We start from the raw sequence: 27,600 nt of genomic DNA on the forward strand, positions 1-27,600 counted from the left end.
GGCGAATGGGCGCAGGGCGGCCCTTCAACGCTGACCGCCTGGCCAATTGGGGATTCCGCGTGGCCACGGCGTCAGCCAATCGGCAGGGAGCGCGGTGCCGCCGCGGAGAGGTCCGGCCCGAATATCCCTCCGCCTTCCTCCCTCCCTCTCTCTCCCTCCCTGCGAGCCGCCGTTCACTTACCGCCTCCCTTCCTTCTTTCTCCCTCCGCCACCCGAGCACCAGCCGCGCTCTGAGCTACCCCCGGGGTCCCTCCCCCGCCGCCAGTGGAGCAGCTGCTGCCGCCGCCGCCAGCAACAAATTAGGAGGGGGGAAGGAAGGAAAAGAGGAAGGAAAGGGAGCCGGGGCGACTACCAAGAGGGAGCCGGTGAATGGGCTTGTGGTGACCCCCGCCCCCCACCCCACCCTCCCTTCCCACCCGACCCCCAACCCCCATCCCCAGTTAGAGCCGCCGCCCGAGAGGCCGGACCGTCGTCTTAGGAGGAGTCCCCGCCACCCCCTCCGCCATGGAGCTGATCACCATCCTCGAGAAGACCGTGTCTCCCGGTAGGACGCGGGGGCCGGGGGTCGGGCTGAGGTGACCGGGTGGGGGGAGGGGAAGTCCTGGCCCCTCTGACCCTGTCCCCTTCCCACTTTCCTCCCCCCCCAGATCGGCTGGAACTGGAAGCGGCGCAGAAGTTCTTGGAGCGTGCGGCCGTGGAAAACCTGGTGCGTGCCACCCCGCCGTCCACCATCCCGCCCGCCGGCCACCCATCCCCTGCGTGCGGGCCTTCCCGCCCTCCCGGAGGCCCAGGCCTCGGGAACCCACCCCGCCCCATCCCGTCCCCCTCCCCCCCACCCCGGTCCAACCTAACCCCGCCATCGGGAAGCCGGTGGGTGTGTCCCGCCCCGGGCCCCGGCAGCTGGCCAATGGCGCGGCGCGCCGGGGTGACTGCCGCCCAATCGCCGCGCGGCTTGAGGGCGGCGGTGCAGCGGGAGGGAGAAAGAGGGAGGGAAGGGAAGTTAGGTTGCGCGGCGCTGCGTGTTCAGCAAGGGTGGGGGTGGGGGAGCCGGGCCTAGGGGCCATGTGGAAGCTCGGCGCCCAGCTACCCGCCCTGTGCTGACCCGGGCCGGCTTCTCCTTCCTGTCCCGTGGCCCTTGTGGTTCTCCCCCCTTACTTCCCAGAGTCTACCCTTTCCTATGCCCCTTGGTACTGTGCTCATGGCCAGGCCTGGCACCCGAGTACCTCCTAACACACTCCGGCAATATTTCTCCCTTTGCTTCCTGGGTATTCGTTTAAAGGATTATTCAGTTTTTGGTTTTTGGTTTTTACTTCGATGGGTAGAGACTGAATCTATACCCATACAGCAGGCTGAGACTCCTCCTTGATCGGGCCTGTTTCCAGATGAAATCACAGAGGAAAGTTCCTCATTATCGTATTTTCAAATTTAAGGGGTACGGAAAAAAACGAAGAGAAATCCGCTAGACTGGGCCTCTGTTTAAAAATGTGGGATGGATTGGTTGAAACAGCCTGTGTACCAGTGTCGTTTCTCTTTGATGTCCCTCTTATGGGGGGAGGGGATGGGGAGGAGATGGAAGGGTGGATGGTATTTGACATCTTTTAAAAGTAATAGGTAATAAGCCTAAATAACATTGTAACCAAACATGTTCCTTTGTTATCTAGACGAAATGTAAGCAAAAAAGTGACAAGGCTTATTTTATACAAACTGCCTTAAATGACCTTTTTTTTTTTTTTTTTTTTTTTTGGCACTGGTTTTTACTAGTTAGCTTTTTATCCTTATGTTTCCGTAGAAAGGATTTTTTCTGCTAGTAAAGACCAATAATATTTCTATTTGGGATATATTCCTATTTCTGCCTCTGCTCAAAGGCTTTACAAGAAGCCGTTTATTCTATTCCTAACATTTTATCTTCTGACATTCTTAACATTCCTTAGTGGTACATAATTAATAAAACTTTTAAGAATTATTTTCTGTGATTGCAAGACTCGTTAGTGGTAAGAAACTATCTGCTTTTGGTTTTTCCTGTTATCTTCCATTTGGACAGAGCTTTCTGCAGGGAAGATGAATGTGTCTTAAAATTTTTAAACATTTTTGGGGACCTGCGCATCACGAAAGGTTCAGTAAGTTTTTCAGAAATGTACTATATGTTCAGTGGACAGCTCAAGTTCAAAATGCATGGGAGCCTTTAGCGTGTTAACTGTTGGCTGTTAAATGTAAAATATTTTTTCCTGGCAAATTTGTCTTGGCATTTTTATCTTCTCACTTCCTCTTGTTTCTAATATTAATCACATCTATAAGTCTTTTTTCAGTGTTTCTCTCTCCTTAAACACTTAAAGCTAAAACAGAGGACTAGCCTCCTAAATCTGTGTTTTAGGTTTGTAAGTATTTATCTCTGTTACCAAAGATTACCTGCCTACATGAGATCAAAAGCCACCCTAATTATTATTCTTTTCAGACTAATTTTTTTAATTTCGAGAAAATTTTACTCTCTACCTTGTCTTCACATAGTCATTCATTTAACATATTTATTGTTGGGCATTGTTAAATAGAAGAATCCTTTGATTACTAGATTGTCAAACTTTATTTTAGGAGATCTAATATGAAGATTTGAGGACTAAAAATGATGTTCATAGGAAAATCTGTACCTTCTGGTTAAATGCTGAGGCTGCATGAGAAGATGGATGACTTGTGTACCATGTAACATTTTTATAGGAGTTATGAAGTAGATATTGTAGCATTTTCCAAGATGTTTGTTATATGTTCTAAAAAACTTAAGTTTCCCCCAGTGTTTTGGTGCTCTATAAGGTATTCTTAATTGGTGAAATTCCAAAGATACTTTCATTCACAAACACATTTTCTCTAATAGCCCACTTTCCTTGTGGAACTGTCCAGAGTGCTGGCAAATCCAGGAAACAGTCAGGTTGCCAGAGTTGCAGCTGGTCTACAAATCAAGAACTCTTTGACATCTAAAGATCCAGATATCAAGGCACAATATCAGCAGAGGTGGCTTGCAATTGATGCTAATGCTCGACGGGAAGTTAAGAATTACGTAAGTAACTTTATTTTCTTTTAAAGTCTTGTTAGCCTCTGGGAACTAGAAACCTCGTCTTCCACCCCACCTCCCCATCCTCTCCTGGACCCCCTAAAAGAAACATCTTGGTCAGTTCTTTTGTCATTTACATGGGATAGAGCTGACAGTGTAATACAATTCTGAGACTTAAGCTTCACTTGAAGGAAAAAAAATTGTATTTGACTTAAATTTTTTTCTCAGTTCAGCTTGTCTGTACTCTGCCATCATTTCCCATTAATAAATGCATTGGAATTATTTTCAGAAAACTAAGGTAGGGGCGCCTGAGTGGCCCATCAGTTAAGCATCTACCTTTGGCTCAGATCATGATCACAGGGTCCTGGAATCGAGCTCCCTGCTTAGTGGGAAGTCTGCTTCTGCCTCTGCCCCTCCCCTGTGCTAGTGCTCTCTGATTCGTGAGTGCACACTCTTTTTCTCTCTCAAATAAAATCTTTTTTTTTTTTTTTTAAAGCTAAGGTAAACCAGCTTTTTAGGGAACTTTAATTGGTTGCCAGAATTTGTAGAATCTCTGGTGAATTGACAATAGTATACAAATTGGTTCCCAAACTTGAAGTATGAGAATCATTTAGGGTATTTGCTAACAATAACATATTTCCAAGCTCCCTCCAGAGATTGTGTTTTGTTGGAGTGAGGCTTGGGAATATTTTTTAAATAATCCTGTCTTCCTAAATGTTTTTTTTTTCATTCTCCTCAGTCCTGGCTCTTGTTGAACTTGTGCTGTAGATCATTTTCATTGTTTAATGGTTTAGGCATGGCACTATGTGGAGTTTAAAGAGGAGCTAAATGATCTCTTGGGCCTTTTAAGCCAAAGAGTTTGTGAAATAACAATATGATGTTAATGGTGCTTTTTTCTATTTAGTAAATTATGAAAAACTTTCTTTAGGAATATCTGGCTTTTAATCAGGGTGTTTAAAGAGTGGACTGATGAGTTTTAAGGAAAATTGAATGTCCCTTGCTCTGTATCATGGAGGTCATGTGACTGTTGTTGAGTTAAAATCCGTAATTCTAGCTACAGGAAAAGATACTTAGAATACATGGACAAATGTCCTCTGCACTCCCCAGTTAATGAGGTTCTTTAGCAGTCTGTCTTATGTGCATAAGGCATAGAAAATGGTAAGTCAAGCAATTGATCCTTGGTATTTGAGAGGAAATCAATTGGGGGACTCCTAAATGTGTAGTTGCACATGTCATGGTTATACACATCATACTTGCTATTTCCAGGTGTTTGGTAGATTTGTGCCTCTTAGGGCAACAACTTCTCTTTCAAGTTATATACTCCTCTCTCTAGTCTTGTGTGAAGGTACTCATGATTAGGTTTTGAAAGCCAACTTATTTTGAATCTTCTTTGGAATATGTAGAGCAATTTCTGTCCACATTGAGTCTGCTTATGTAAAAACATTTTAATCTTCTCTTCGTAATTTGATATGATTGAGGTTTATTCCATCAGTCAGTTACTGGGAATCTTGGTGCTTGTAGTGCCCATTCACTTTCTTATCTTGCTGAAATTATGCAATAGTAAATGAGATGAGATGTGATTGGAACTGTAATTGACTCTTTTTGGCACATCAGTCTTAAGACTTTTTAAAATTTGAATAAATTAGCGTATGTGTTGTTGAACCCTTCTGCACGAAAGAAAATTAGCAGTTAATCATACCCTTTTTTCCCTTTCACAGCAGCTCTGGTAATGAATACTTTCTCAGGGCTGATGGTTATTTATTTTTTGAAATGTGGGTCTTGGACACAGTTTAGAGTTCACTCCTTTATTTCTCTTATTTCTGGTAATTGACTGTTATCATTAGGGTTACCACCTAGGTTAAAAAAAAAACAAAAACCGACCTTTGTGGTCTGTAAATCACCTCAAGTAATGCTAACTAGGGGTCTTCCAGAAGCAATGTAAAGGAGGAAAGATAAAGATACAGTGGGGTTCAGTGCTATCCACACGTGTACCAGGAGGTAGTGTGGTATATGTAGTATAAAGGCACCCTGACCTGGAGCTCTCAGTCAGACATGGGTTAATACCTGTTCTGCATCTGCTGTTTTAGACTGGTCATCTCATCCCTACCTCCGTGCTCCATGTCTTCCACATAACAGTTTTTTTAAGAGTCATCCTGGCTCTGGTAACCCTAGAGAGCAAAACCTTCATTTACGATCAATCAGAACAGTTTGTTACTGGGCAGAGCTCTTGTCAGTGGGGGCGGGCAGGGATGATGATATACTGTATGGGGGAAAGATGGGGAGTTCATTATTATTAGCTACAAAGCAGGCTACTAAGTGACCTGACCCAGTCAGCAGAGCTGGCCTGAATATCTGGCAGCTACGCTTTGTCCTGTGTTCATGCCAGGAACAGTTAACTGTTTGCCTTTTGAGTGGACTGGTGATTCTTAGTTCATTGACTGAATTAGCTGATTGTGGTAATGATTAACCTTGGGTCAATTGTGGCTTCATACTTTATCTGTACCTGTGCCTTTCCCCTTTACATAAATCCTCGTATGATTATCTCTTCAAACAAGACCTGCTTAATGAGAAGCGGATCTCATTTTAATTGACATATCTAACTAGTTCTTGATATCTGTTGATGGTGGAGAGAAGAGTTTTCTGATTCTTGGGCAAACAGAACAAATCCTTCCAGATTGAAAGTTAAATAAGGATTCATTCTTAGGTGTTAGTAACATCAGTAACTTTGTATCTGCATCTAGTGATGTTCCCTGACCAAGGCCTTTGTATGAAAGTCACTGTGGGGTGCTAACCTGTCATTGACCATAGGGAAGAAGGCTTGTTTCACGTTTCATAAGTCGGAACGGGTCTCTTCCTTGAATCAGGCTAGACTATGATCTGTGAATCAGACCCATTTGAATGCCCAGAGTTAGCCTCATTCTGAAGTCCCACATTTTCTATCCACAAAACAAGGCTGTGAACATCCTTCCATTGTACCTCTAGCAAGGAGCCTAGAAGCTTAATTTTGTCTTCTTTGCTTTCTAACATTATCTCCTTCTGACTACTTATTTTGTTGAACATTGATGTGAGATGTCTGGCTTTGGAGAAGTCCTTTTGGTAGTAGGGAGTGGTTGATTTCTTTTCTAGGCTCTGTAGCAACATTGTGCTGGTGTTGGTTAGTGAAGCTGGTGGTTCTTTTTTTGATAGCGGACTATATTGTATATACCTTTTTCTAATTTTGTGTGTGTGTTGCAGAAAATTCAGACTGATCTAAGAGATGTGGTGGTAGGCAAAACATGTTCAAATAGTATTAGTAATTGATACTTTTCATCTTATTTTGTGTGTGTGTGCGGCGCAGGTTTTGCAGACTTTGGGCACAGAAACTTACCGGCCTAGTTCTGCCTCACAATGTGTGGCTGGTATTGCTTGTGCAGAGATCCCGGTGAACCAGTGGCCAGAACTCATTCCTCAGCTGGTGGCCAATGTCACAAACCCCAACAGCACAGAGCACATGAAAGAGTCGACATTGGAAGCTATTGGTTACATTTGCCAAGATATAGTAAGTACGGTCTTCTGTATCTAACTTAGATAGCTGATTCCCTCTAGTTGTGACTTGCCTGGTATTAGGATTGTTTTTACGTGATGGAGAAAACCAAGCTACAACAGAGTATTTTGCAAGTAGGACTGCTTTATTTAATCTAGACTTCTGTATTGGGATAGCTAACTGATCCTCACATTGCTAATCATGCCCTAAACTAAAGAGAATTGAGGATCCCAAGCTCAGAACAAAGAAATCTGTATGCTTGGAGAGGTATAGATTCCAGATTTCTAAAAGAAGATGTGTTCTGTTGTGGAACATCCCTGACCCCGATCCCTTTCTCAAGGTCCTCAGGGTACCATGGATGCTGTCTTCCTTTTTATTTACTATCTCACAGAAACACTTTGCCAGCTCTTGCTGTAGTTGGCTTAGCCACTGGAGGCACAGCAGTTTGTGAAATGTAGCCCTCCTGGGACTATGGCTGCTGCTGAGGTTACCACCTTGGTGTCTGTTTCCACATATAGACTTGATGAAGCAAAGAAGTCCACACTTGACCTGGACTTAGACTGCCTAGGTGTTGGGCCCAAGCATTGATCTTTGGCCTTCAGAAGCTTTACTTCAGTTGATACAGATGGCCTTGGAAAAAAACATCAGACTGCCCTTTCCGTTTGCACAGAAGGGAGAAGAAAAAGCCAGCATTACCTCATGCCCAGAGTCATTATGCTAGGAAATCAGATGAAGTTGATGAGTTTAACTTGTTTCAGTTCAATTTTGGACTTCAGGCCCTAGGATATTTTGCAGGTGGTTTGTCCCTAAATGGAAATATATGGAAAAAGATCAGAGAAAGTCATGATACTCACTCTAGTGGATTTCACAGTTAAAAGGACTGCTGATTAGTCATGAGCTCATTATTTTACTCACTGCACTTCTCTGCTTGTTTCAGGACCCAGAGCAGCTACAGGATAAATCCAATGAGATTCTGACTGCCATAATCCAGGGGATGAGGAAAGAAGAGCCCAGTAATAATGTGAAGCTGGCGGCTACAAATGCACTCCTGAACTCATTGGAGTTCACCAAAGCAAACTTTGACAAAGAGGTAAGTCTCTTTTGACAAAAAGACGTAGGTTTGGAAGGTAAGGAGTAAGAGTTAAATGAAAGTTGTTATTTTGTTGTTGCTTTTTTTAAGTTTGTGGCTTAGAAAGTACCATCTGGTTTAGGTGCACTCATTTCCATTCTAGTTAAGATTTGTGTTGTGTGAGAAGTGACTGGAGTAGGTGTCTGCTGTTTCTCATGAGGCTTTGTGGGAAAATGTGATCTGAAGTGTTTCTAAGCTTAGGTTTTTACTCTTGCAGATCAAAGTGTGGGTACGCTCTGGGATTTAAAACAAACAAACAAAAACCAACAAATTGGGGCACTGGAGTGGCTTAGTCAGTTGAACTTCCGACTCTTGGTTTTGGCTCAGATCATGATCTCAGAGTTGTGAGATTAAGCCCCATGGAGAGCTCTGTGCTCAGCAGCTGTGCATGGAGTCTACTTGAGACTCTCCCTCTCCTTCCCCCCTCTGCCCCTCTCTCCACTTATGTACATGCATTTTCTCTTTCTCCCTTAAATAAAATCTTAAACACAGAAGTTGTAGAGTTTTTAAAAATAAAAAAGGGCTGGCTGGCTTGGTCGGTGTGCATATAACTTGATCCTTGGGTTGGGGTCTTGAGTTCTGGTCCCTTGTTGGGCATAGATTTTTTAGTTTTAAAGATTTTATTTATTTATTTATTTATTTATTTATTTATTTATTTATTTATTTATTTATTTTGACAGAGCAAAAGAGGGGTGATGGTGGTGGCAGAGTGAAAGGGAGAAGCAGGCTCCCTGCTGAGCAGGGATCCTGATGTGGAGCTCGGTCCCAGGACCATGAGATCATGACCTGAGCCAAAGGCAGATGCTTAACCAACTGAGCCACCCAGGCACCCTGGGCATAGAGTTTGATTTTTAAAAAATTGTAGAAGTTGTGGGCTAATTAACTCCTTGGAAGATGCTTTTGAAAATTAATATATAAACAAAGCTTATCTTGTCTGAAAATATTTCCGCCTATTACTTATTCATGTTAAAATCTACAATGATATTAAGTTTACCATTTTAAGCATTTTTAAGTGTATAGTTCAATAGTGTTCAGCATATTCATGTTGTTTTGCAGCCAGTCTCTAGAAATTTTTCATTTTGTAAAACTGAAACTATATGCATAGAACCAACTCCCTCTTTTCCCCTCTTTTCCCCTTCCCAGGCCCTGGCAACTTTTTTACATTCTGTTTCTATGAATTTGATTACACTAGATACGTTATTTAAGTGTAAGCAATCATACAATATTTGATTTTTTATGACTGGCTTATTTCACAAAGCATAATATCTTGGGTTCATACATGTAGCCTATGTCAGAATTTCCTTTTTCAGGCTGAATAACATTTTGTTTTGTGTATGTACCACATTTTGTTTATCCATTCATCTGTCTGTGGACTTTTGGGTTGCTTCCTTTCATCTTCTGACTCTTGTGAATAATGCTGCTATGAATGTAGGTGGACAAATAGATCTTTGAGGCCCTCCTTTTAGTTCCCTTGGGTCTATCATCAAGTGGAATCACTGGATTGTATGTGGTCTGCAAGTATTTTTGTATACTTGTTGACACTTTAGCTGTGCTTTTTGCCATTTCTTGGTCTTACTGTGGACAAAGTAGGGAGGTCTAAGAAGCCAAAGCAAATTGTAATTCTAATTGCTTAGAAAACAGACTTTTTCCTTTTAGATTTCAGAAGACTTAGGATAGTAGCAAATCACTTCATTGTTGTATTCTCCTGTGTCTTACCATGATTGGTGGGGATTTGCCACCTCCCAGGAAACAAATTTTTAAGTAAAGCAGATGTTTCGAATTCTCTTAGATTTTAAATATAAAGAAGTGGGTTTTCCTAATGTAGGGTTGTGGGTTTTTTTTTTAACCATTTATATTTAAACCCTGTGACCTACATTTTCCTGTCTACTTCCTCCTTGGAGTCTTGTTAGTGAAGATCATTTTGGGGATTAAAAGATTAGGGACTGGGATGCCCGGTGGCTCAGCGATTGGGTGTTTGCCTTCGGCTCAGGGCATGATCCCGGGTTCCCAGGATCGAGTCTTGCATCGGGCTCCCTGCCTGGAGACTGCTGCTCTCTGTGTGTATCTCTCATGAATAAATACATAAAATCTTTAAAAAAAAAAAAAATTAGGGACCTCTTTAGAAGGCAGGTCATATAGTAGGGACTGTGTCAGGGAAAAGCTGCTTGATTGGTTCATGGTTACGGGCTGATGGGAAGTGCAAGGTTTTCTCTGAAGAGAATAGTCTAGCAATCTTCACATATATGGTTTGTACTCTTCTTATTATCTTTTACTTTTATTCTTCCTGCAGTCCGAAAGGCACTTTATTATGCAGGTGGTCTGTGAAGCCACACAGTGTCCGGATACAAGGGTAAGTGTGAGTTCATATGAAAAATCCATCTCTCGGAAATGCCATTTCTAGCATAGTAGTTTGAAATGCTGGGAATCAGGTGACATCAGAAATAAGGTTTGACTAATACTGTTCTTCATAAAAGAGAGGAAAATTGTACTTAGTTAACATAATGGAAGTTACGTCCTCTGAAAAGATTTAAGGAAGAAATGGTTTTTGATCACCCTTGCTACTTAATTGCTGTAAGTTATACAAGTGATTGTTTTTCATTGTAGCCATTGGAATAGGTTTACTGTTGCTGTACTTAAACCTGGATCCTCCAAACAGATGGGACTAACATCTAGTCTGAATAGCATTCCTGAGTTTAGCCCTCCACAGGTTCCAGAGGCACCTTTAAAGAGAAAAGAAAAATAAACAAGGATGGTGAAAAAAATTTTAAGAGATTAATTTTAAAGAAATGTTGACATAACCCAAATGTACCTCAGTTGGCCCTTTAGATTACTGACCCATTTGTGTGATGTAGTTCTCTTTGTCAGACTACATTATTAATCCTTTTTTATTTTATTTATTTTTATTTTTTTATTTTTTTTTGTAAAAGGTACGAGTGGCTGCCTTACAGAATCTGGTAAAGATAATGTCATTGTATTATCAGTATATGGAGACGTATATGGGTCCTGCTCTTTTTGCTGTAAGTATTTCTATTTTATGTATGTTAGCATGTAGCTAGTTGCAAAGCCCATCATTCTTGATGTTTTGTCATTTCTGTAATTTTTTACTTAGTATTACGAAACCAAGGAAATTCCTTGAGTCTGAGTGTTATGTTTAAGCCATCAGTAATGTGCCAAGAAGACTTGGGCTTCCTTTGTGGTGGGGAAGAGTATATTTTTAAAATCTATTTTCTGTTTCTACCTTTCATTCAGACCTAGCTTTCATAAATGTACATTTTTGACACTTGAATGTCTGTGGTTGGAAGTGCAGGTCTAACTTGAACCAGCACTTACTTGGTGTCTGGTATGTCATTTTTTTTTTTTTCTTTCCCTCGAAAGATCACAATTGAAGCAATGAAAAGTGACATTGATGAAGTGGCCCTACAAGGGATAGAATTCTGGTCCAATGTGTGTGATGAGGAAATGGACTTGGCCATTGAGGCTTCCGAGGTGAGCCTGGGAGAGAGTTGGTGCAGCAGGAGAATTATTTGTCTGACATAGCTCCCTTTTGGGTATTCAGCTCCTCTGAGAAAGCTTTATTCTGCATGGGCTTAGAGGGCATCTCCATTTGTAGAGCTTTTGCTTTCTCTGCTAGCCAGAGCCCCTCAGGAGGGAGACAGACCCATAATGAGGCATTTCATGCTTTACGGATCAGTCAGACGTGATTTATTATAAATGTTGATGTTACTACCATGAACACAAGGGGGCAGCAGGCAGTCACAATTTAACAAGGTGACGTCCAACGCTGAGTTATTTCCTTTTGGAAGTCCTCATGCAAGCATGGGATGCATAATTGACAGCTTACTAACTCTGGTGAAGGAATTCATTATAGACAAAGGGGCTAGGTCTGCACTTTGTAATCTTTGAACTCAAGCTTTTTTTCCAGCCTTAACCGTCTTGCACACTTTTAAGAACCAGTTTTATTTTTGGCATCATTACGTAAACTTAGTACATCTCTTGATCCAAAGGTTAGTTAGATGACAGCTTCTTAATATGAATCGAGCTTGTGAAAAAGGAATGTAGTTCTTAAGGTTGCCTTGGTCCTTTAAGGTAGAAGATATGTATGGCCTAAAAGAATCCCATTGAAGTAGACCAAAGAAATGAGCGCCTCCAAAGATCACAGCAAATGTTACATTTGCTCTGTGTATTTCTGTACAAACCCCTGGGCAGCTCTCATTGTATGCCTCTAGTACCAGCCTGTTTGCTGCTGTCCAGAATTTGCTTTTATGTTTCTCCTCAGGCAGCAGAACAAGGACGACCCCCTGAGCACACCAGCAAGTTTTATGCCAAGGGAGCACTACAGTACCTGGTGCCAATCCTCACACAGACACTAACTAAACAGGTGAGTTACCTCACAAATCTAGCCAGGGTAAGCCATGAGATATTATTGAGAGTTAGTTTGCTGTGGAACAATTTCCATGAAGGAACTCAGCAACTCTTTAGCTGGTTCATGTTTTGTTATAGATGACTGGGAAGAGCCGAGCTGGATCTCTTAAGATCCTCTAGGCTCTGGGTTGTTTGCGAAGGAGAGCTGGGTCTGGATGTTTCAGCCTTAGTTGTGAACAAGCTACACACGCTGATTCCTGAGTGCTGTACCATGTCCAAAATAATGCAGGAGACATGTGCTATAAAAGTTGGAGTAAAGAACGGTTAGCAAGAGGTATGTGGTAGTTTTAGGCCACTCAAGTATCTGCTAATATTTGGATTATTTTCAAGAGTTCACAGTACGTATATACATTTAAAATCTTGATGAGGTTAGAGAAGAATTATTCTGGAGGTGCCTGAGTGGCTCAGTCTGTTAAGCATTGAACTCTTGGTTTTTGGCTCCGGTCATGATCTCAGAGTCGTGAGATCAAGCCCGCGTCAGGCTCCATACTTGGTGTGGAACCTGCTTGAGATTACCCCACCCCCACCCCCCGTCCCCCTGCACATGGGTATGCGCTGTCTCAAAAACAAAACCAAACCAAAAAAAAAAAAGAGTTACTCTGATTCTTCTGTGATCGTTAACATCAATGAGATTCAGGACAAAATAAAAATAACAGGACTTCATGAAGATTTGAGTCTAATGGGTAAATATAGAAATTCTTTTATGTGAAGTATATCTTGGTTGTCATTCTCTTTTGACTTTAGGCATCAGAGTTTTCCTTGGTATGGTGTTCGGAAAGATTCTTCGGTATAACAATCTCAAAAGATATAAGTAAAGATGTATTTGGTTTGAAATGGACTGGGTGTCCTCTCATTTTCATATCCTGGTTCAGTTTTACAGTTATTTCTTGTGTCTTTCAATCTCAGTATCTTCACTTTTGTATTGTGGTTTTCGTATTTGGAAACAAATCGTTCTTTAGGTATGTAATATTCTGAAGCGGCATAAGGCAACCTGCTTTTTTTTTTTTTTTTAAAGATTTTATTCATTCATGAGAGAGACAGACAGAGACACAAGGAGAGGGAGAAGCAGGCTCCCCAAGGGGAGCCTGCTGCAGGACTCAATCCCAGGACCCTGGGATAACGACCTGAGCCAAAGGCAGACGCTCAACCACTGAGCCACTCAGGCACCCCAAGGCAGCCTACTTTTGAATTACTAGGTAATACGGGTAGCCACAATAAGGAAGATGAACCTTGAGTTCTAGTTTCAGGGGAGATCTGAATGGAATCTTTTTTTCCGTTTAACTTCCTGTTGAACTGTAATAAGTCACTAGCACACCAGGAGCCAGGAGCCACCTCATGCCTTCATCTTCCTCATTCATTCCCTCCCCTTTACCACCACAGATTATTTTATTGATTTTGGACTTCATAGAACTGGAATCATACAGCATATCTTCCTGTTCTGCCTTTCGCTTTCTATATGTTCAAGTTTCATCCTTCTTGTTGCACATAGTGAACTTGGTCCATCTCGTTGTATAGTACTAAGTAGGACTTGCCTCCGTATGCATCTTACTTACCAAAGGCTATGCTGTGATGAATCTTTGTGGAAGAAATTAAAATATAAGGGTTTTATATTATATTTATATCCCTCAAACTTAAGTTCCAATAACATTTGGGAGTAGTCAGAAGACCTTTTGAGTTAGTAATTCTCTTTTTTTGAATTACAGTGATTATTTGAACATAAATTTAACTAGTGCCAAACTCTCTTGTCAGGATGAGAATGATGATGACGATGACTGGAACCCCTGCAAAGCAGCAGGCGTCTGCCTCATGCTCCTGGCCACCTGCTGTGAAGATGACATTGTCCCACATGTCCTCCCCTTCATTAAAGAACACATCAAGAACCCTGATTGGCGGTACCGGGATGCGGCAGTCATGGCTTTTGGCTGTATCTTGGAAGGACCAGAGCCCAATCAGCTCAAACCACTAGTTATCCAGGTGAAGCTGAGGAAGTTTGAGGGTGGAAAGTGGAGTTTCTGTTGTTTGAACTTTTTCCTTGAAACTGTGCCTCTATTTTAAAAACAAAACTATACATAATCACGCACCAAATTTATTTTGGATTGTTATTTGCTGTCAGTGAAGGAATGATAAGATGTATTTCTTGACTCTTTAAAATTATTATTACAAAAGTCATGACTTGAAAATTTCAGAAAAGGCTGAAAAGAAAAAGTCACTTTTAATCCTATTGCCTAGGAATAGCATTATTAACTCTTAGTATTTATCTGTGTAGCAGGGTTCTGTGTGCATATATGTATGCGCAACAGGATAGAGTTCTCAGTGGCCAGTAGTCTTAAAACTTATTTTTTCACTTACTGCTATATCATTAACTTTCCCCATAATTCTTAGCAATGTGATGGTTTTGTCCATAAGACAAAATGATATCTATGTAATGAAAACTATTGTGAAAATGCTATGTTTATTTTACTATTACAAGTGATACAAGAGTCCATTGTAATGTGTTTAGTGTATGGAACTCAGCCTTTTGAAATACAGCCAGATGCCATCACAGCCGCATCTAGAAGCATCACCTGAGTGATTCAGTAAAAGGCTGATAAAAGCATTCATACTAGACTCTTAATAAGATTCTATGCTGGGATTTGGTGAAGAGAGGACTGTTTCACCTTTTCACTTTTTACGATTTTATTTATTTGACAGAGCGCACAAACACACACACAAGTAGAAGGAGTCTGGCAGGCAGAGGGAAAGGGAGAAACAGGCTCCCTGCAGACCAGGGAGCCCAATAGCAGGGCTTGGTCACAGGACCCTGAAATCATGACTGGAGCTAAGGTGCTTCTCACTTTTCACTTTGATTTTATTATACTTTTGGGTATATGACAGTCTTTTAAAATGACAAACTATATTGGTGCTTTGGGTTAAAACCCAACCATCAAGGGACGTCTGGCCCGGCTCAGTTGGAAGAGCATGCACCTCTTGGTCTAGGGATTGTGAGTTGGAGCCCCACATTGGGTATAGAGATTATTTAAATAAAACTTTTAGAAATCGTGACTATCAGTATTTCCGTTCCAGTCAACATGAATTTTAATCTTTGTTTTGCTCTGCTAATAACTGCTGTATTTGCAGGCTATGCCCACCCTAATAGAATTAATGAAAGACCCTAGTGTAGTTGTTCGAGATACAACTGCGTGGACTGTGGGCCGAATTTGTGAACTGCTCCCTGAAGCTGCCATCAATGATGTCTACTTGACTCCCCTGCTGCAGTGTCTGATTGAGGGCCTCAGTGCTGAACCCCGAGTGGCTTCAAATGTGTGCTGGGTAAGGGGTTTTCTTCATGCTGAGATAACGGAGCAGGGCTGAGCCCTTGGCAAGAACATAGGACATTTGGGAGAGAAATGGGTCTACCTCACTGGAAGGCCTTTTCTGAATAGCATCTCCTTCCTAATTTCTTTACTTAAAATGTGGAGGAATGCCAATTGCATGAGCCAGTGGGAGCTGTTGACTCATGGTGACTGGTTCCCAAACCACTTAGAACAGTCATATTAACCCATTGGGAAAACCATCAGGACCTGGTTTTCTTCCTTCAGTTGACTGGGGACAAGAAATTTTGATTAAGTTAGAGGGTTGCTGGCTACAAAAAGTACCATTGCTGAGAAGGGGGCAAAAGGGAAGGTAGGCGGCCCAAGTGCTGAGTCAGTACAGGCTGAAGGTTCACTAGGGACCTTTGTGGGTGTGGGCGAGGAAGTTCAGATAAGGAAGGGGAGTGGGGCTAAAAGCCTTTCTGTAAGTGGAAAAAGAAGTAGTGGCAAGTGTGTGTGGTAGATGAAAGTACTCTGCAGCTGAGAGAGTTGGGATAGGACAAACAATATAAATAAATAAACAAATACTTAATTTTAAGGATGTCTGTGAAGAGATGGTCTTGAGATGACCTTGACAGAAAAAGTTGAGGATTTGTTAGCATTGATTTATTCATAGATCAATTGGAAAGGAACACTGCGCGTGGAGTGTTAAGGAAAAATGAGGTTATCCTGGGGTAGGGTTCTTTTCAGGACTAATACTAATAACTCTGTCTGGATTTAAGGCCTTCTCTAGTCTGGCTGAAGCTGCTTATGAAGCTGCAGATGTGGCTGATGATCAGGAAGAACCAGCTACCTATTGCTTATCTTCTTCTTTTGAACTCATAGTTCAGAAGCTCCTGGAGACCACAGACAGGTGACGGATACTACACAGAAACGGGGGGTATCTGCATCCTGCTCCTTCTGCCCTGTGTGAGGGGCACGTAATCTAAAATAGTCTATAGACTATGTCTACATTAGAATGTTCATCTTAGGGCAGCCCCAGTGGCCCAGTGGTTTAGCGCCGCCTTCAGCCCAGGGTGTGATCCTGGAAAAAAAAGAATGTTCAGCTATACAAGTAAAGTCAGAAAACAGTTATATAAGAAGCAATTGATTTGGGGTGCTTGGATGGCTCAGTTGGTTAAGCCTCCAGCTCTTGATTTCAGCTCAGGTCATGATCTCATAGTGGTGGGATCAAGCCATGCACCAGGCTCCAAGCTGAGTGTGGAGCCTGTTTAAGATTCTCTCTCCCTGTTCCCTCCCTACCTTCTCTCTCCTAAAAAAAAGGTGAGAGGGATTAATCTAGAGAGGTCCCTTCATTTTGCTATGTCTACAGTTAGCTGAATTATTTGATTATAGTATAAGAAAAATTGCTTCCATGAATTTTTTAAGATTTTATTCATTTGAGGGAGAGAGAAGCAGACTCCCCCCACTGAGCAGGAAGCCCAGTGCAGTGCTCCACCCTAGGACCCAGAGATTATGACCTGAGCAGATGCTTAACTAACGGAGCCACCCAAGCACCCCAACACTTTTGATAATAGATGAAGAATATGGCATTAAATACAGTTATTTTGTAAGTGAGTTTTTGAAATTTTTTGAGTCTTTTTTTTTTTTTTAAAGTAATCTCTACACCCAGTGTGAGGCTCAAACACAGCCCCAAGATCAAGAGTCATGTGTTCCACCAACTAAGTCAGCCAAGAGCCCCTGAAATGTAGTTTTAACAGATTGTAAATTGGGACAACCTTTAATTATTTTGGTTTTGGCTCAAAAGAAACCATTAGGAAAAAGGCTGGGTATAAACTCTTCATGATTAACTAGTTCTATCTCTACTTCTCTGATCAAAGTTCTGTATAATAGTATCTCAAAGATGAATGAAGAAAGTTGAGCTATCTTTTTCTTAGCATGTCAGTCATCCTTGTTGGTTGTCCACATGAGTGCTTCAGCTTTTTAAACTAATTTTTCCCCCATAATTTTAGTCCCATTTCCACAGAGCCATTCTAAAGTGTAACCGAGCCTGGAGATCCATAGTAAATAGAGCCATTGGCTCAGTAGTTGAAAATTTGGTTCCTGGTTGTATTGTGTTGCCAAACTCCAACCATATTTACAACCGTATTGGTTTCTGGATTCCTTATTTTCTGTGAGACAAGATTTACATCATAACAACTCTATTCTTTTTCAGGTAAGACTTTTAGATTGTTGTTGTGTGTTCTTTACAGACCTGATGGACACCAGAACAACCTGAGGAGTTCTGCATATGAATCTCTGATGGAAATTGTGAAAAACAGTGCCAAGGATTGTTATCCCGCGGTTCAGAAAACTACTCTGGTTATCATGGAGCGACTGCAGCAGGTGCTTCAGATGGAGGTGAGGCTGGTGTGAGGCTGGTATGGCGGGGGCATATGCTCTCTTGGTGGTATTGACGTTTACGTGGAAGTATGTATTTTTTCAGAAAGATAGAAGGCTTATACAAAATAATACCACTAAAAATCTGCTTTGCTCATCCCAATTTACTCCTACACGCTTCACACCATACACATATGTAAGTTTTTTATTTCCGACAAGCATCAGTAAAGATTATTTGATGGTCCTGGCAAACCCAGCAAAAACAGAAGCACTAAAGGAGTTTAGAACTCTTTTAGAGGGTGTTTATTCAGAATATGACAATGTTCTTTTCCTTGTAGTCCCACATCCAGAGCACATCCGACAGGATCCAATTCAATGACCTTCAGTCTTTGCTCTGTGCCACTCTTCAGGTATGACGGTGCTTTATCACTTACTGATGCTGATCAGAAACTCTTCTCAAAAGGTCTTCATCTGTGGTTGATTGGGAGAGAGATTTTTTATTTTCCTTTCTTCTTTGTCCATAAAGACAGACTTTGTCTTTTGCAGTAGGGAAGGCAACTACTTGGTTTGTGACAGTCCTCCCAGCTGTACAGCTATTTTGTGCTGGCAGCTTCTAGTCTTTGGTTTTTATTGGGTTGTCCAAATGTAGCCCAGTCAGATCTGATTTCCAGCTGCGGTTCACTCAGCTAAAAATATAGCCTTGAGTTTCTATCATCATATTCTGAAACAACAGTTCCTACTGGAAACTTTATTATAATTTAAATCCTTTATAGTACCTGTTGTTCAGAATAGACTTTTTTGAGGGGAGGCTGGAAAAACTAAAATCACTCCTCATTCATGACTGGACTCCTGGATGGAGTGACTGAGGTGCTGTTCCCCTTTTTACCAAAGATCAGGAAACCCTAGAACATGTCTATCGCTTAGGGGGATACTAGGTTTTAGTATTGAGTGATGCTAACTTGGTCATCTTCCCTGTACATCTCCTTTCTCTTTCTTACCCAAACGTAAAAAAAAAAAAAAAAAAAAAAAAAACAGTCTGTTTTTTTAATATCTTGACTGTTAAGATCTTTCCTTAGTCATCAAATACAGGAATGATCTGGTAACATTAGTTGAAACAAATTAAAGAGTAAGGAGGGAGGTGTGAGGAATATTGAATTAGGGGAATTCAGGTTGGCTTTACTTTACCAGAACTGTTTCTTGACCGTCATAAGTAAATAAGATACAGGAAGGATTGCTTTCTTGTTTTATGAGTAAGAACTATATAACCTGTCCTTCTTTAAAGCTGAAAGAAATTCAACTGCCTTTCCAAAAGACTACAATATGGAGACTGCTAATGGGTGTGTCAGACATAAATGAAATGGAGAAGAGATAGCTTTATGTACCATGGTAGATTATCTTGTCTTCATTCTGAATTGGGAAATAGAAGGGTATTAAAATGTATGTTTTGTTGCAGAAGATTTACACTGCGAAAGCTTTTGAGCACAAAAAGTGTGTTTGTTTGGCCCTTCCAAAAAAAAGTCACAGGGCTTAATTGATTTTTTAGAAAGGTATATATATATATAGCATTCTGATTGGAGGGTTTGGAATCAACAGATCCTGAACTCTTGTTCACTTCACAGAATGTTCTCCGGAAAGTACAACATCAAGATGCTTTGCAGATCTCTGATGTGGTCATGGCCTCCCTGTTGAGGATGTTCCAAAGCACAGCTGGGTCTGGGGGAGTGCAAGAGGATGCCCTAATGGCAGTTAGCACACTGGTGGAAGGTCAGTGAGCCAAAATTGGGCAGGGAATGTCTTTAGAATGTAAGAGTTTCCAGCAGCCATGGGGCACTTTTGATCACAGAAAGCATGGTCCCGTCTTCTCTTTTACTGAGGCATGACTTGAGGGCAAAATTGGATTGAATGTAAGTGTAAATTTATGCACAAGTGCCCTGCTGCTCTCCTTGAAATAAATGGAGAGCCAGCCGCAACTCAGATTGGCGAGTTTTTTGGGGAAAACAGTTATCATCTACCTCTTATTTGTTGGGTTCATTTTTCCTCTGAAAGTCTACTTGCTTTATTGAGATTTGGCTCCTTTCCAAGGATAGAGGAAACAAAGGTTTCTATTTTCTTCTTGGCACTTGGTACCTCCTGGTTTGGGTTATAATACTTTGAACTTCCATGTTGACACATCCTCATGCTCCATATGGGATGGAGTGAAAAACTGAGAGTTCTAAGAATTAACTGGTCTTCTGGTTGTTCTATGTTTGACTCTACAAAATCGCATTGGGGAATCCATGTCTGCTTAAGATTCTTTGAAGGGCCATTAGAAGCACATTAAAGAGCTCTTAAGAAACCTGAGATGCTTCTTCAGGGTTGGCCTGGATGGTGTATGACCAAAGCTATTACCTGAGGACCAGACCTATTTCTAGCATTAGGAGCATATGTTCAACTGAGAGTTGATCTGGCCACATGTAACTACCCTGATAGGGCACAGAAGTTCACTTTGGCTCCTGGAGTGGCTAATTGAGCAAAAAGTCCAGTCTGCTTTCCCTGGCTAGCTTGTTAAATAAATCCTTGATGGAATTGCCCAAGGATGGACCCTGTTTTAAAGCTGGCCGCCAGAGAAGACATGTTGCGTAAACAGATGAAGGAGGTAGCCAAAGAGGCAGTGTTATTAGCTCATCCAATTCAAAATTAACCCTTGAGAAAAAAAAAACCCTTGGTTGGCTGGTTGGGTTTAGCCAAAGTGAAATCCCACTCTAGAGATTTGGCATTATCTTCAGGACATAAGAGTTAGGCCTTTCTAGCACTTAGGAATTTGACTTGTCTGAGATAACCTGTCTTCATGATAGAATCCACAGTTAACTTACACTTCACCTGCCCAACCTGTTGAGTGGAATAAATATGTTTTGAGAGAGCAGGCATGGTTACTTTTGCTTACTTCTGTGATACCCTGTGATGCTAATAGTTTGTTTCTTTACAGTGTTGGGTGGTGAATTCCTAAAGTACATGGAGGCCTTTAAACCCTTCCTGGGCATTGGATTGAAAAATTATGCTGAGTACCAGGTAATCTATGCTTTTTAAAAGGATATTTATATTCTTTATATTCTTATTTATTCCTGATAACTACCTCATGGTTCAAAGTCCAGGTAGTCTCTGTATTGTCCCCAGCTGTGAAACTAAAAGTAGCCCATGAAAAGCAGGATATTAGATGCCTCAACCTAGCACCCTGAAAAAACGTTTTTTTCCCTTTTTTTTTTTTAAACCACTGAGCTCTTGTCATCATCATTCCCAGTGAATATTGTCATTTCCGTCCCTTCTTAATATCTTGAAGAGTCTTCACTCTTTTTCTGCTGTATGGATTGTTAAAATGAACTCGGGGTGCCTAGGTGCCTCCTCAGTTGGTTAAGCATCTGAGTCTTGATCTCAGGGTTTTTAAGTTCAAGCCTGCGATGGGTTCTACACTGTGCATGGGGCCTACTTAACTTACTTGAGGAGATAGATGTGTTTTTTTCTTCAGCTCTAGGCTCAAGTGATAAAGGACCAGTGGCCAAATAAAAATAATGGCCTTATCCTGCAGGTGGCCTTTTCTGTTTCGGAGATCATTTCCTTGACTCTTTGCAGGTTTGTTTGGCAGCTGTGGGCTTAGTAGGAGACTTATGCCGAGCTCTGCAGTCCAACATCTTACCTTTCTGTGATGAGGTGATGCAGCTCCTGCTGGAAAACCTGGGGGTGAGTGTCTACACACATAATCTAATTTACTAGCGTTTGAAGAAATTGGAAAAGATGATTAAAAACGAAGTGAGGGCACAGACGGGTTGCCAGGATGTTGGCCTTAGCCTCATGAAGAAAATTATTCATTTTCATTTTCACAATGTGATTCTACAAAGTAAGGTTGTAAAATTAACTAAAGGAAGCCATGAGCAATACGTGGAACAGGGTGGGCAGGAAGGCCAGTAAAATATATGTGTAGTTCCTCTGTCCAGAGATAGCCACTGTTAATTTTTGGGTATGTCCTTAAGGTCTGTACAGGTATGTCCTTAAGGTCTGTACAGTGTATTAGTAGTTTTATTATTTTAAAAATGTTTCTTTAACCTTTAGACAGAATATTTTGGCTTTAATTAATTTGATTTCCCTCTTTTTCTCCCCTGCCCCCGGTCAGAATGAAAATGTCCACAGGTCTGTGAAACCACAGATTCTGTCAGTGTTTGGTGATATTGCTCTTGCTATTGGTGGAGAGTTTAAAAAATATCTAGAGGTTGTCTTGAATACTCTTCAGCAGGCCTCCCAAGCCCAGGTGGACAAGGTGAGCTTAAAGTTGTCTTTTATGTCCAGCCCTGATGGGATGAATGGGATTTCTGACAATCCTACAACTAAAGGCTCTTGGTATGATGTCTTTTACAGTCAGACTATGACATGGTGGACTACCTGAATGAGCTAAGAGAAGGCTGCTTGGAGGCCTATACCGGAATTGTCCAGGGATTGAAGGGAGACCAGGAAAACGTGCACCGTTGAGTATAAAACCCAGTGGACTTAGTCCAGAGTTCATGTAGCCAAATGGGCTGTGTCTTTGGTTCTGTAGCTTATGAACTAGCACCTATTGCTTAGAAGAAGGGGAGAAGGAGAAGGAACAGTACCCTCATGAAGAAAGTAGCTTTGGAAGAGTATCCAAAGATATAGTCTTTGCTATTTCAGCCCCGCTTCCTCTACTTTGTCTTACCTTTCTTGAGCACCATAAGGAATGGGATCCAGCAAGGCTATTGGTGCTAGTCATATCAACATGAGCCCTGAGTGGCAGTTGTTGAGCGTATACACACCACACATACACACTTCCAGTGCAATTGAATTAAAAGATTAAGAGAGCACATTTCCTCTCCCACATGATGTTTCTGTTATTGATTGGGGAAATATTTGTCCTTTACGTCTTTTGATGTCATGGGCTTAGAGGAGAGGTTCCATTTGTTATTTCTATGCTTATAAGAGGAGTATCTGCCTCTTTTGTTAGCGTGAAGGATGACCTCTTGATTTGAGGAATAGTTTGATATAACTATATGCAACTAATTCTCCAGCCTAAACCTGCCTAATCGGGGTAATATATTTGGAAATTTTGAAATGGGGTATATAGTCCTACCAAAGGTGGGGCAGCTTCATCAGACCTTTTCTTTTCTATTATAGCGGATGTCATGCTGGTACAACCCAGAGTAGAATTTATTCTGTCTTTCATTGACCACATTGCTGGAGATGAGGATCATACAGACGGAGTAGTAGCTTGTGCTGCTGGACTGATAGGGTAGGTTATATCCTATTTCCAACAGCTGAATAGAACTTCTCGTGGAAAATGAGAAGACCTGTGGTAAAGAACTTTTGAGAGTAGCCTAAATGGTAATTACCCACTTATTTGGTATGGCTATTTCTTTAATAGAATCCATGGTGTCCTGTTTCAAGTTCTGACAGGTGATCATTCATTCTAGACCTTAGCTCTAGTCTCATCCCAGACCCTCCAGATTTCTAACTTCTCTTCGGTAAAGTCTGTAAAGTGAATTCTCAGAGGTATAGAAGTAGCATCAGATGTGTGTCCATCCCATATTCTGAGATTGGTCAACAGATTGCCTATGTTTAGCCTCCCCTATTGAAAGTTTCTGAGATATCATTAGAAGAAAGAACCACAAATTAGTTGTGGACCTCAGGGTAAGTCATCCTGTCTCTTTAGACCTCCTTTTTCACGTCTTTAGAGATCAGGTGCTTGACTTTCCCTAAAATTTCTTCCAACTTTAAAAGCTAGGCGAATCCTAGGAGACCCACAATTAGCTTAGCACTGGCTCAAAACAGGAAAGCAGGATGAGGCCAGGAGCTCATTTAGGTGTGTTTATTTTGCACAGGGACTTGTGTACAGCATTTGGAAAGGATGTACTGAAATTAGTAGAAGCTAGGCCAATGATCCATGAACTGTTAACAGAAGGACGGAGATCGAAGACTAACAAAGCAAAAACCCTTGCTACATGGGCAACAAAAGAACTGAGGAAACTGAAGAACCAAGCTTGGTAAGAGCTTGTCCCCACTGCCCTCTTTCTTCCACTTTCTAGGGGAGGAGGCACAGTTTCTTCAGACTGTTCCAACAAGGGATGCCTTTCTCTTGGTGTTTTGTTTTGTACTCTCTCCCATATAAGTGCTTTTGAGCCAAGCCTTAGTTCCTTAGGCTTGTACTAGTGGAGGGGTTGGGCATCCTCAGTATTTCCTTGAGCCAAGTGTTTGATTCCTCTTGGTGATGAAGAACAGAACTTATGTAACTAGAAGTCAGTGAAGTCCCCAACTGATTTTGGGCCCTAATAAAGTTACTGGTAATGGCATTTTCCCAGAATTCTCTTTTCTACTCTATTCCCTTCCTCCTGCTCTTTCCTTTTTTTTTTTTTTACTGCAATGCTTTTAGGCATTGTGTGGCTCTGCAGAAGATGTCCCAAGTCAAGAGTTGTCTGACCCCTACTTTTATATGTAGTTTTAATTTATTCTCCTCTCACATGCTCATCCTCTTACTCCATAGATCTCAGTAAAACACTATTTTGAGTTTTATCTTTTTAGTGTCCCTGCCACCTTCTAATGTAAGTGCTAATGAGAGCAGGTAGTTGGCACATAGGAATACAAGAAAAATAATCCTTGAGAAGTTGACAGATTCATTTTGGGCTTATGAGCATTTGATTGTGGGAATCAGAAAAGCATTTGGCTCTCCTGGTTATCTGTGATCTCAAAAGTTGACCTGTTTTCCATCTGTTTTTAGATCTGTTACCATTGGGATGATAACCTGAGACCCCCACTGGAAATCTCCAATCTTTTGAAAAACCCGGAAGTGAGGAGTGTGCACGGATGCTGAATGTTTGGGAATGAGAGGATGAGTGAGTGAGGCTTGAAAACACACCACATTGAAAATCCTGCCACAGCAGCAGCCGCAGCCGCCAACAGCAGCGCTGTTAGTGAGCTAAGTAAGCACTGACTTCGTAGAAAACCATAACGTCGGCCATCTTGGAAAAGAGAAAAACGATGGATTTACTTGCTTAGAAAAGAAAGTTATCTCTTCCCAGGAGAGGCTAGAACTAGCTTTTCTGTCTTTTGGCCGGTGCCGAGTGGAGTGACTGGTTTGGGAGAGGAGGAGGGACTGGGTTCAGCTGTGGTGCTTTGTTGTAAAAGGCAGCCTGCCCTTTGCTACTGATAAGAAAGATGGAGCCTGAGTCTCAAGCCCACCTTTGGTGTACCTTTGCCACACGGTACTGTATGCGTGCCGGCTAAAAGGAGGGTTGAGGGATTCTTTACAGTCTGAGAATGAGTGTGTGTGAGTGAGGCGGTATCCACATTCTCAACTTCAAGTCATTGCAGTTTCTTTTTCCCAGAAAAAAGGGGTTAGATGTTGCATTTCATAAAACTAACCGAAGTTCTGTCTACTGATGCAGCACAAGAGATGTGTAAAAAAAAAAAAAAAAGAAAAAGAAAAAAAAGGAAAGACGCTCTTTAGGTTTTTGTTTTGTTTTTTGTTTTTTTGTTTTTATTTTTTAATTATCTTCTAGGGAAAACACTGACGAATGGTCAGAGCTCCCGTATCCTGATCTTTTCATCAAGGCGCCTTTCCTAATAATATGGTTCAACTGTGAATGTAGAAGTGGGGGGGAGGGGGGAGAAAAAGAACTCTGGAGTTAGAGGATCTAGAACAAATTAAAATACAATTGTTACAAAAATAACGCAAACTTCAAAAACAAAAGAAAGCCACAATCCAAACAAACCAAAATTTAGATGCTCAGAATTGGCAGCATGAAAGAGAAGTTCTCTCCTAATATGTATCGTGATAGTCTGAACACCCCCAGAAAATTGTGCCAAAGAGTTTAGAAAACAAATATACAATAAAAGTAAACACACACACACACACACACACACAGAAAACTTCAGGTAACTATTTTGGATTGCAAACGAGGATAAATTTAATGTTCAAACAATCTGATAAAATAACCATTTGGAAACTGCTTGGCCTTCTGTTCTCTTTTATTTGATTGACTACAATGCGGTATTGGTCTCTTGCTGCACTTCAAAACCAACTAACCAAGAAAACAAAAAAGTATATATATACACATACACACATATATATATACTAGAACTCTTGTGATGAGAATGGCACTTGAAAAGGGTTTTATTTTTCCACTGAAGGTGAAGATTTAAAGTGGTGTCAAACATTCCCCTGGTCACACACACTAATATATTTTTTAAAGTGTGATGTGGTATGAGAACCATAAATGAGACTAAGTTATTTTCCCTTTTACAAGGGAACAGGGCACCCTGAATTTTGGTTTTAGAATCTTTCAGCAATAAGGAGGGATATAAGTGAGCTTTGATCCCCTTTTGGTTTTGCAGTTATTGAGTTTTTGCTGGCATTTTGAATACGCTGCTTTCAAAAAACCCAAGGAAGATTTTTAATTGCTTCCTGGTATTGGGAGGATTAAAACACAAGACCTTAAATTCCCACTTTCATTTCCATTCTAGCAAAAAATGTGGGCTTATGTTTTTCTCTTTGCCATTTCCCCTTCCCTGTCCAAGCCTTCCATTCATAAGTGGGATTGGCTCAGTTCTCATCCATATGGCAGCATCTCTAATAGCTCTTGTACAGGGTATCAGATATTGTGCCTTTTGGTGCCAGGTTCAAAGTCAAGTGCCGATCTATGAACCAGTGTACAAAAAAAAAAAAAAAGTGTTTAAAGGAAAGACTCCATTGTGAATAGAGTTTGCACCACCTCCTAAGCCCAACAATGAAGAGACTTGACCCTCTAATGCCTTGTTGAAATTTTAGCTGTTTCTTGAAGGAGAGGATGATATACTAACCATTCCTGATAGGTAGGGGTTGGTCAGGGCTTAGGGAGGGGGCAGGAATATTGGGGAGAAAAAAAATCTGATCATTCCTCAGTGCTACCCATTTCTGTCCTGTGTGGGCTGCTTAGCTAGACAGCAGGAGAATAAAGTACACCGAGAACCATAATGGAAACAAAACCTTCCGTGTGTTTTGTCATGTTTTGTTCCAGGGAAGCAGTTGACAAGTGCTGTTAATGCTTTCTCCCAGATCCATCCAATGATGGAGAAGAGGAAAGGGGGCTGGTTGGACTGTGGTCTTGGTGCCTTGCAGGCTTCCCACACTGGCTATGCATTTAATCCTCTCTCCCAGTTACCTTTGGCCAGTGGGTTTTCCAGAGTGGGGATTTGTCCTTAATCAGTTGTACCACCTAAGGCAACTGGATGCAAAAACACATTCTGTGCACTCACTGGGCCTTCCCCACCCTAGTCTTGGCACATTCCTTCAAGAATGTAGTTACCGTCTGCTTGGGAAGATGTCAGTGCAAATGTGAAGAAAATGGGCATCAGACTAGGCTTTGGTGTGCCACAAGTGGCAGCTGCCTATATCAATTACAATTACATTTATTAATTTTGCTTTTCATTTTCCTGGTTCCCCTCAGCTCCCGTTGAAATGTTGACTGTCAGGAGGCAATTGTAATGTTGCCTTCGGGACTTGAGAAGGAGGGGAATTGCTCAGTGTAGTGTTTTCACTTTCAGAACCAAGTAATCTAGTCACTCTGATATTTAAGAAGTGTGTTAGTCTGACTTTTAAGAGAAATCTCAACTCCATCAGCTTTTGATAGCATCTTGGTTTCGAAACAACTTCAGTCTGTAATTGGCATTCAGAATGCCCTTGGCATGCCAGTCTGTGATGGCATTAAAGACCTGTTAAAACACTTGAGCCCAACTTTATTAACCAAAACTGATACCACCACCTTTATCTTCTAAATAAAGTCCGCTTTATTTTTATTTTCAA

The 27,600-nt window shown here is 41.4% G+C and overlaps 1 protein-coding gene across 1 annotated transcript; it reads left to right on the forward strand.

Moving 5' to 3' along the window:
- The first annotated feature begins 405 nt into the window (after window positions 1–405).
- On the forward strand, window positions 406–27,600 carry KPNB1 (karyopherin subunit beta 1). The gene is made up of 22 exons (XM_038547515.1): window positions 406–544; window positions 648–706; window positions 2,864–3,046; window positions 6,378–6,578; window positions 7,501–7,653; window positions 9,983–10,042; window positions 10,620–10,709; window positions 11,068–11,178; window positions 11,969–12,070; window positions 13,864–14,088; window positions 15,232–15,423; window positions 16,187–16,317; window positions 17,657–17,804; window positions 18,122–18,193; window positions 19,403–19,547; window positions 20,749–20,831; window positions 21,390–21,497; window positions 21,928–22,071; window positions 22,170–22,275; window positions 22,941–23,055; window positions 23,645–23,806; window positions 24,538–27,600. Coding segments are annotated over exons 1-22 (2,631 nt in total). The 5' UTR covers window positions 406–504; the 3' UTR covers window positions 24,539–27,600.

The sequence above is a fragment of the Canis lupus genome, chromosome 9 (genome assembly GCF_011100685.1).
Source record: "Canis lupus familiaris isolate Mischka breed German Shepherd chromosome 9, alternate assembly UU_Cfam_GSD_1.0, whole genome shotgun sequence".
Lineage (NCBI taxonomy): Eukaryota > Metazoa > Chordata > Mammalia > Carnivora > Canidae > Canis > Canis lupus.

What these genes read in the sequence shown, in the direction of transcription:
- KPNB1 (XM_038547515.1), top strand. Translation starts at nt 505, where the DNA reads ATGGAGCTGATCACCATCCTCGAGAAGACCGTGTCTCCCG. An exon ending in TGCTCTGTGCCACTCTTCAG is followed by an intron (nt 18,194 to 19,402) that starts GTATGACGGTGC and finishes TTCACTTCACAG; the next exon opens with AATGTTCTCCGGAAAGTACA. An exon ending in AGACCAGGAAAACGTGCACC is followed by an intron (nt 22,276 to 22,940) that starts GTTGAGTATAAA and finishes TTTCTATTATAG; the next exon opens with CGGATGTCATGCTGGTACAA.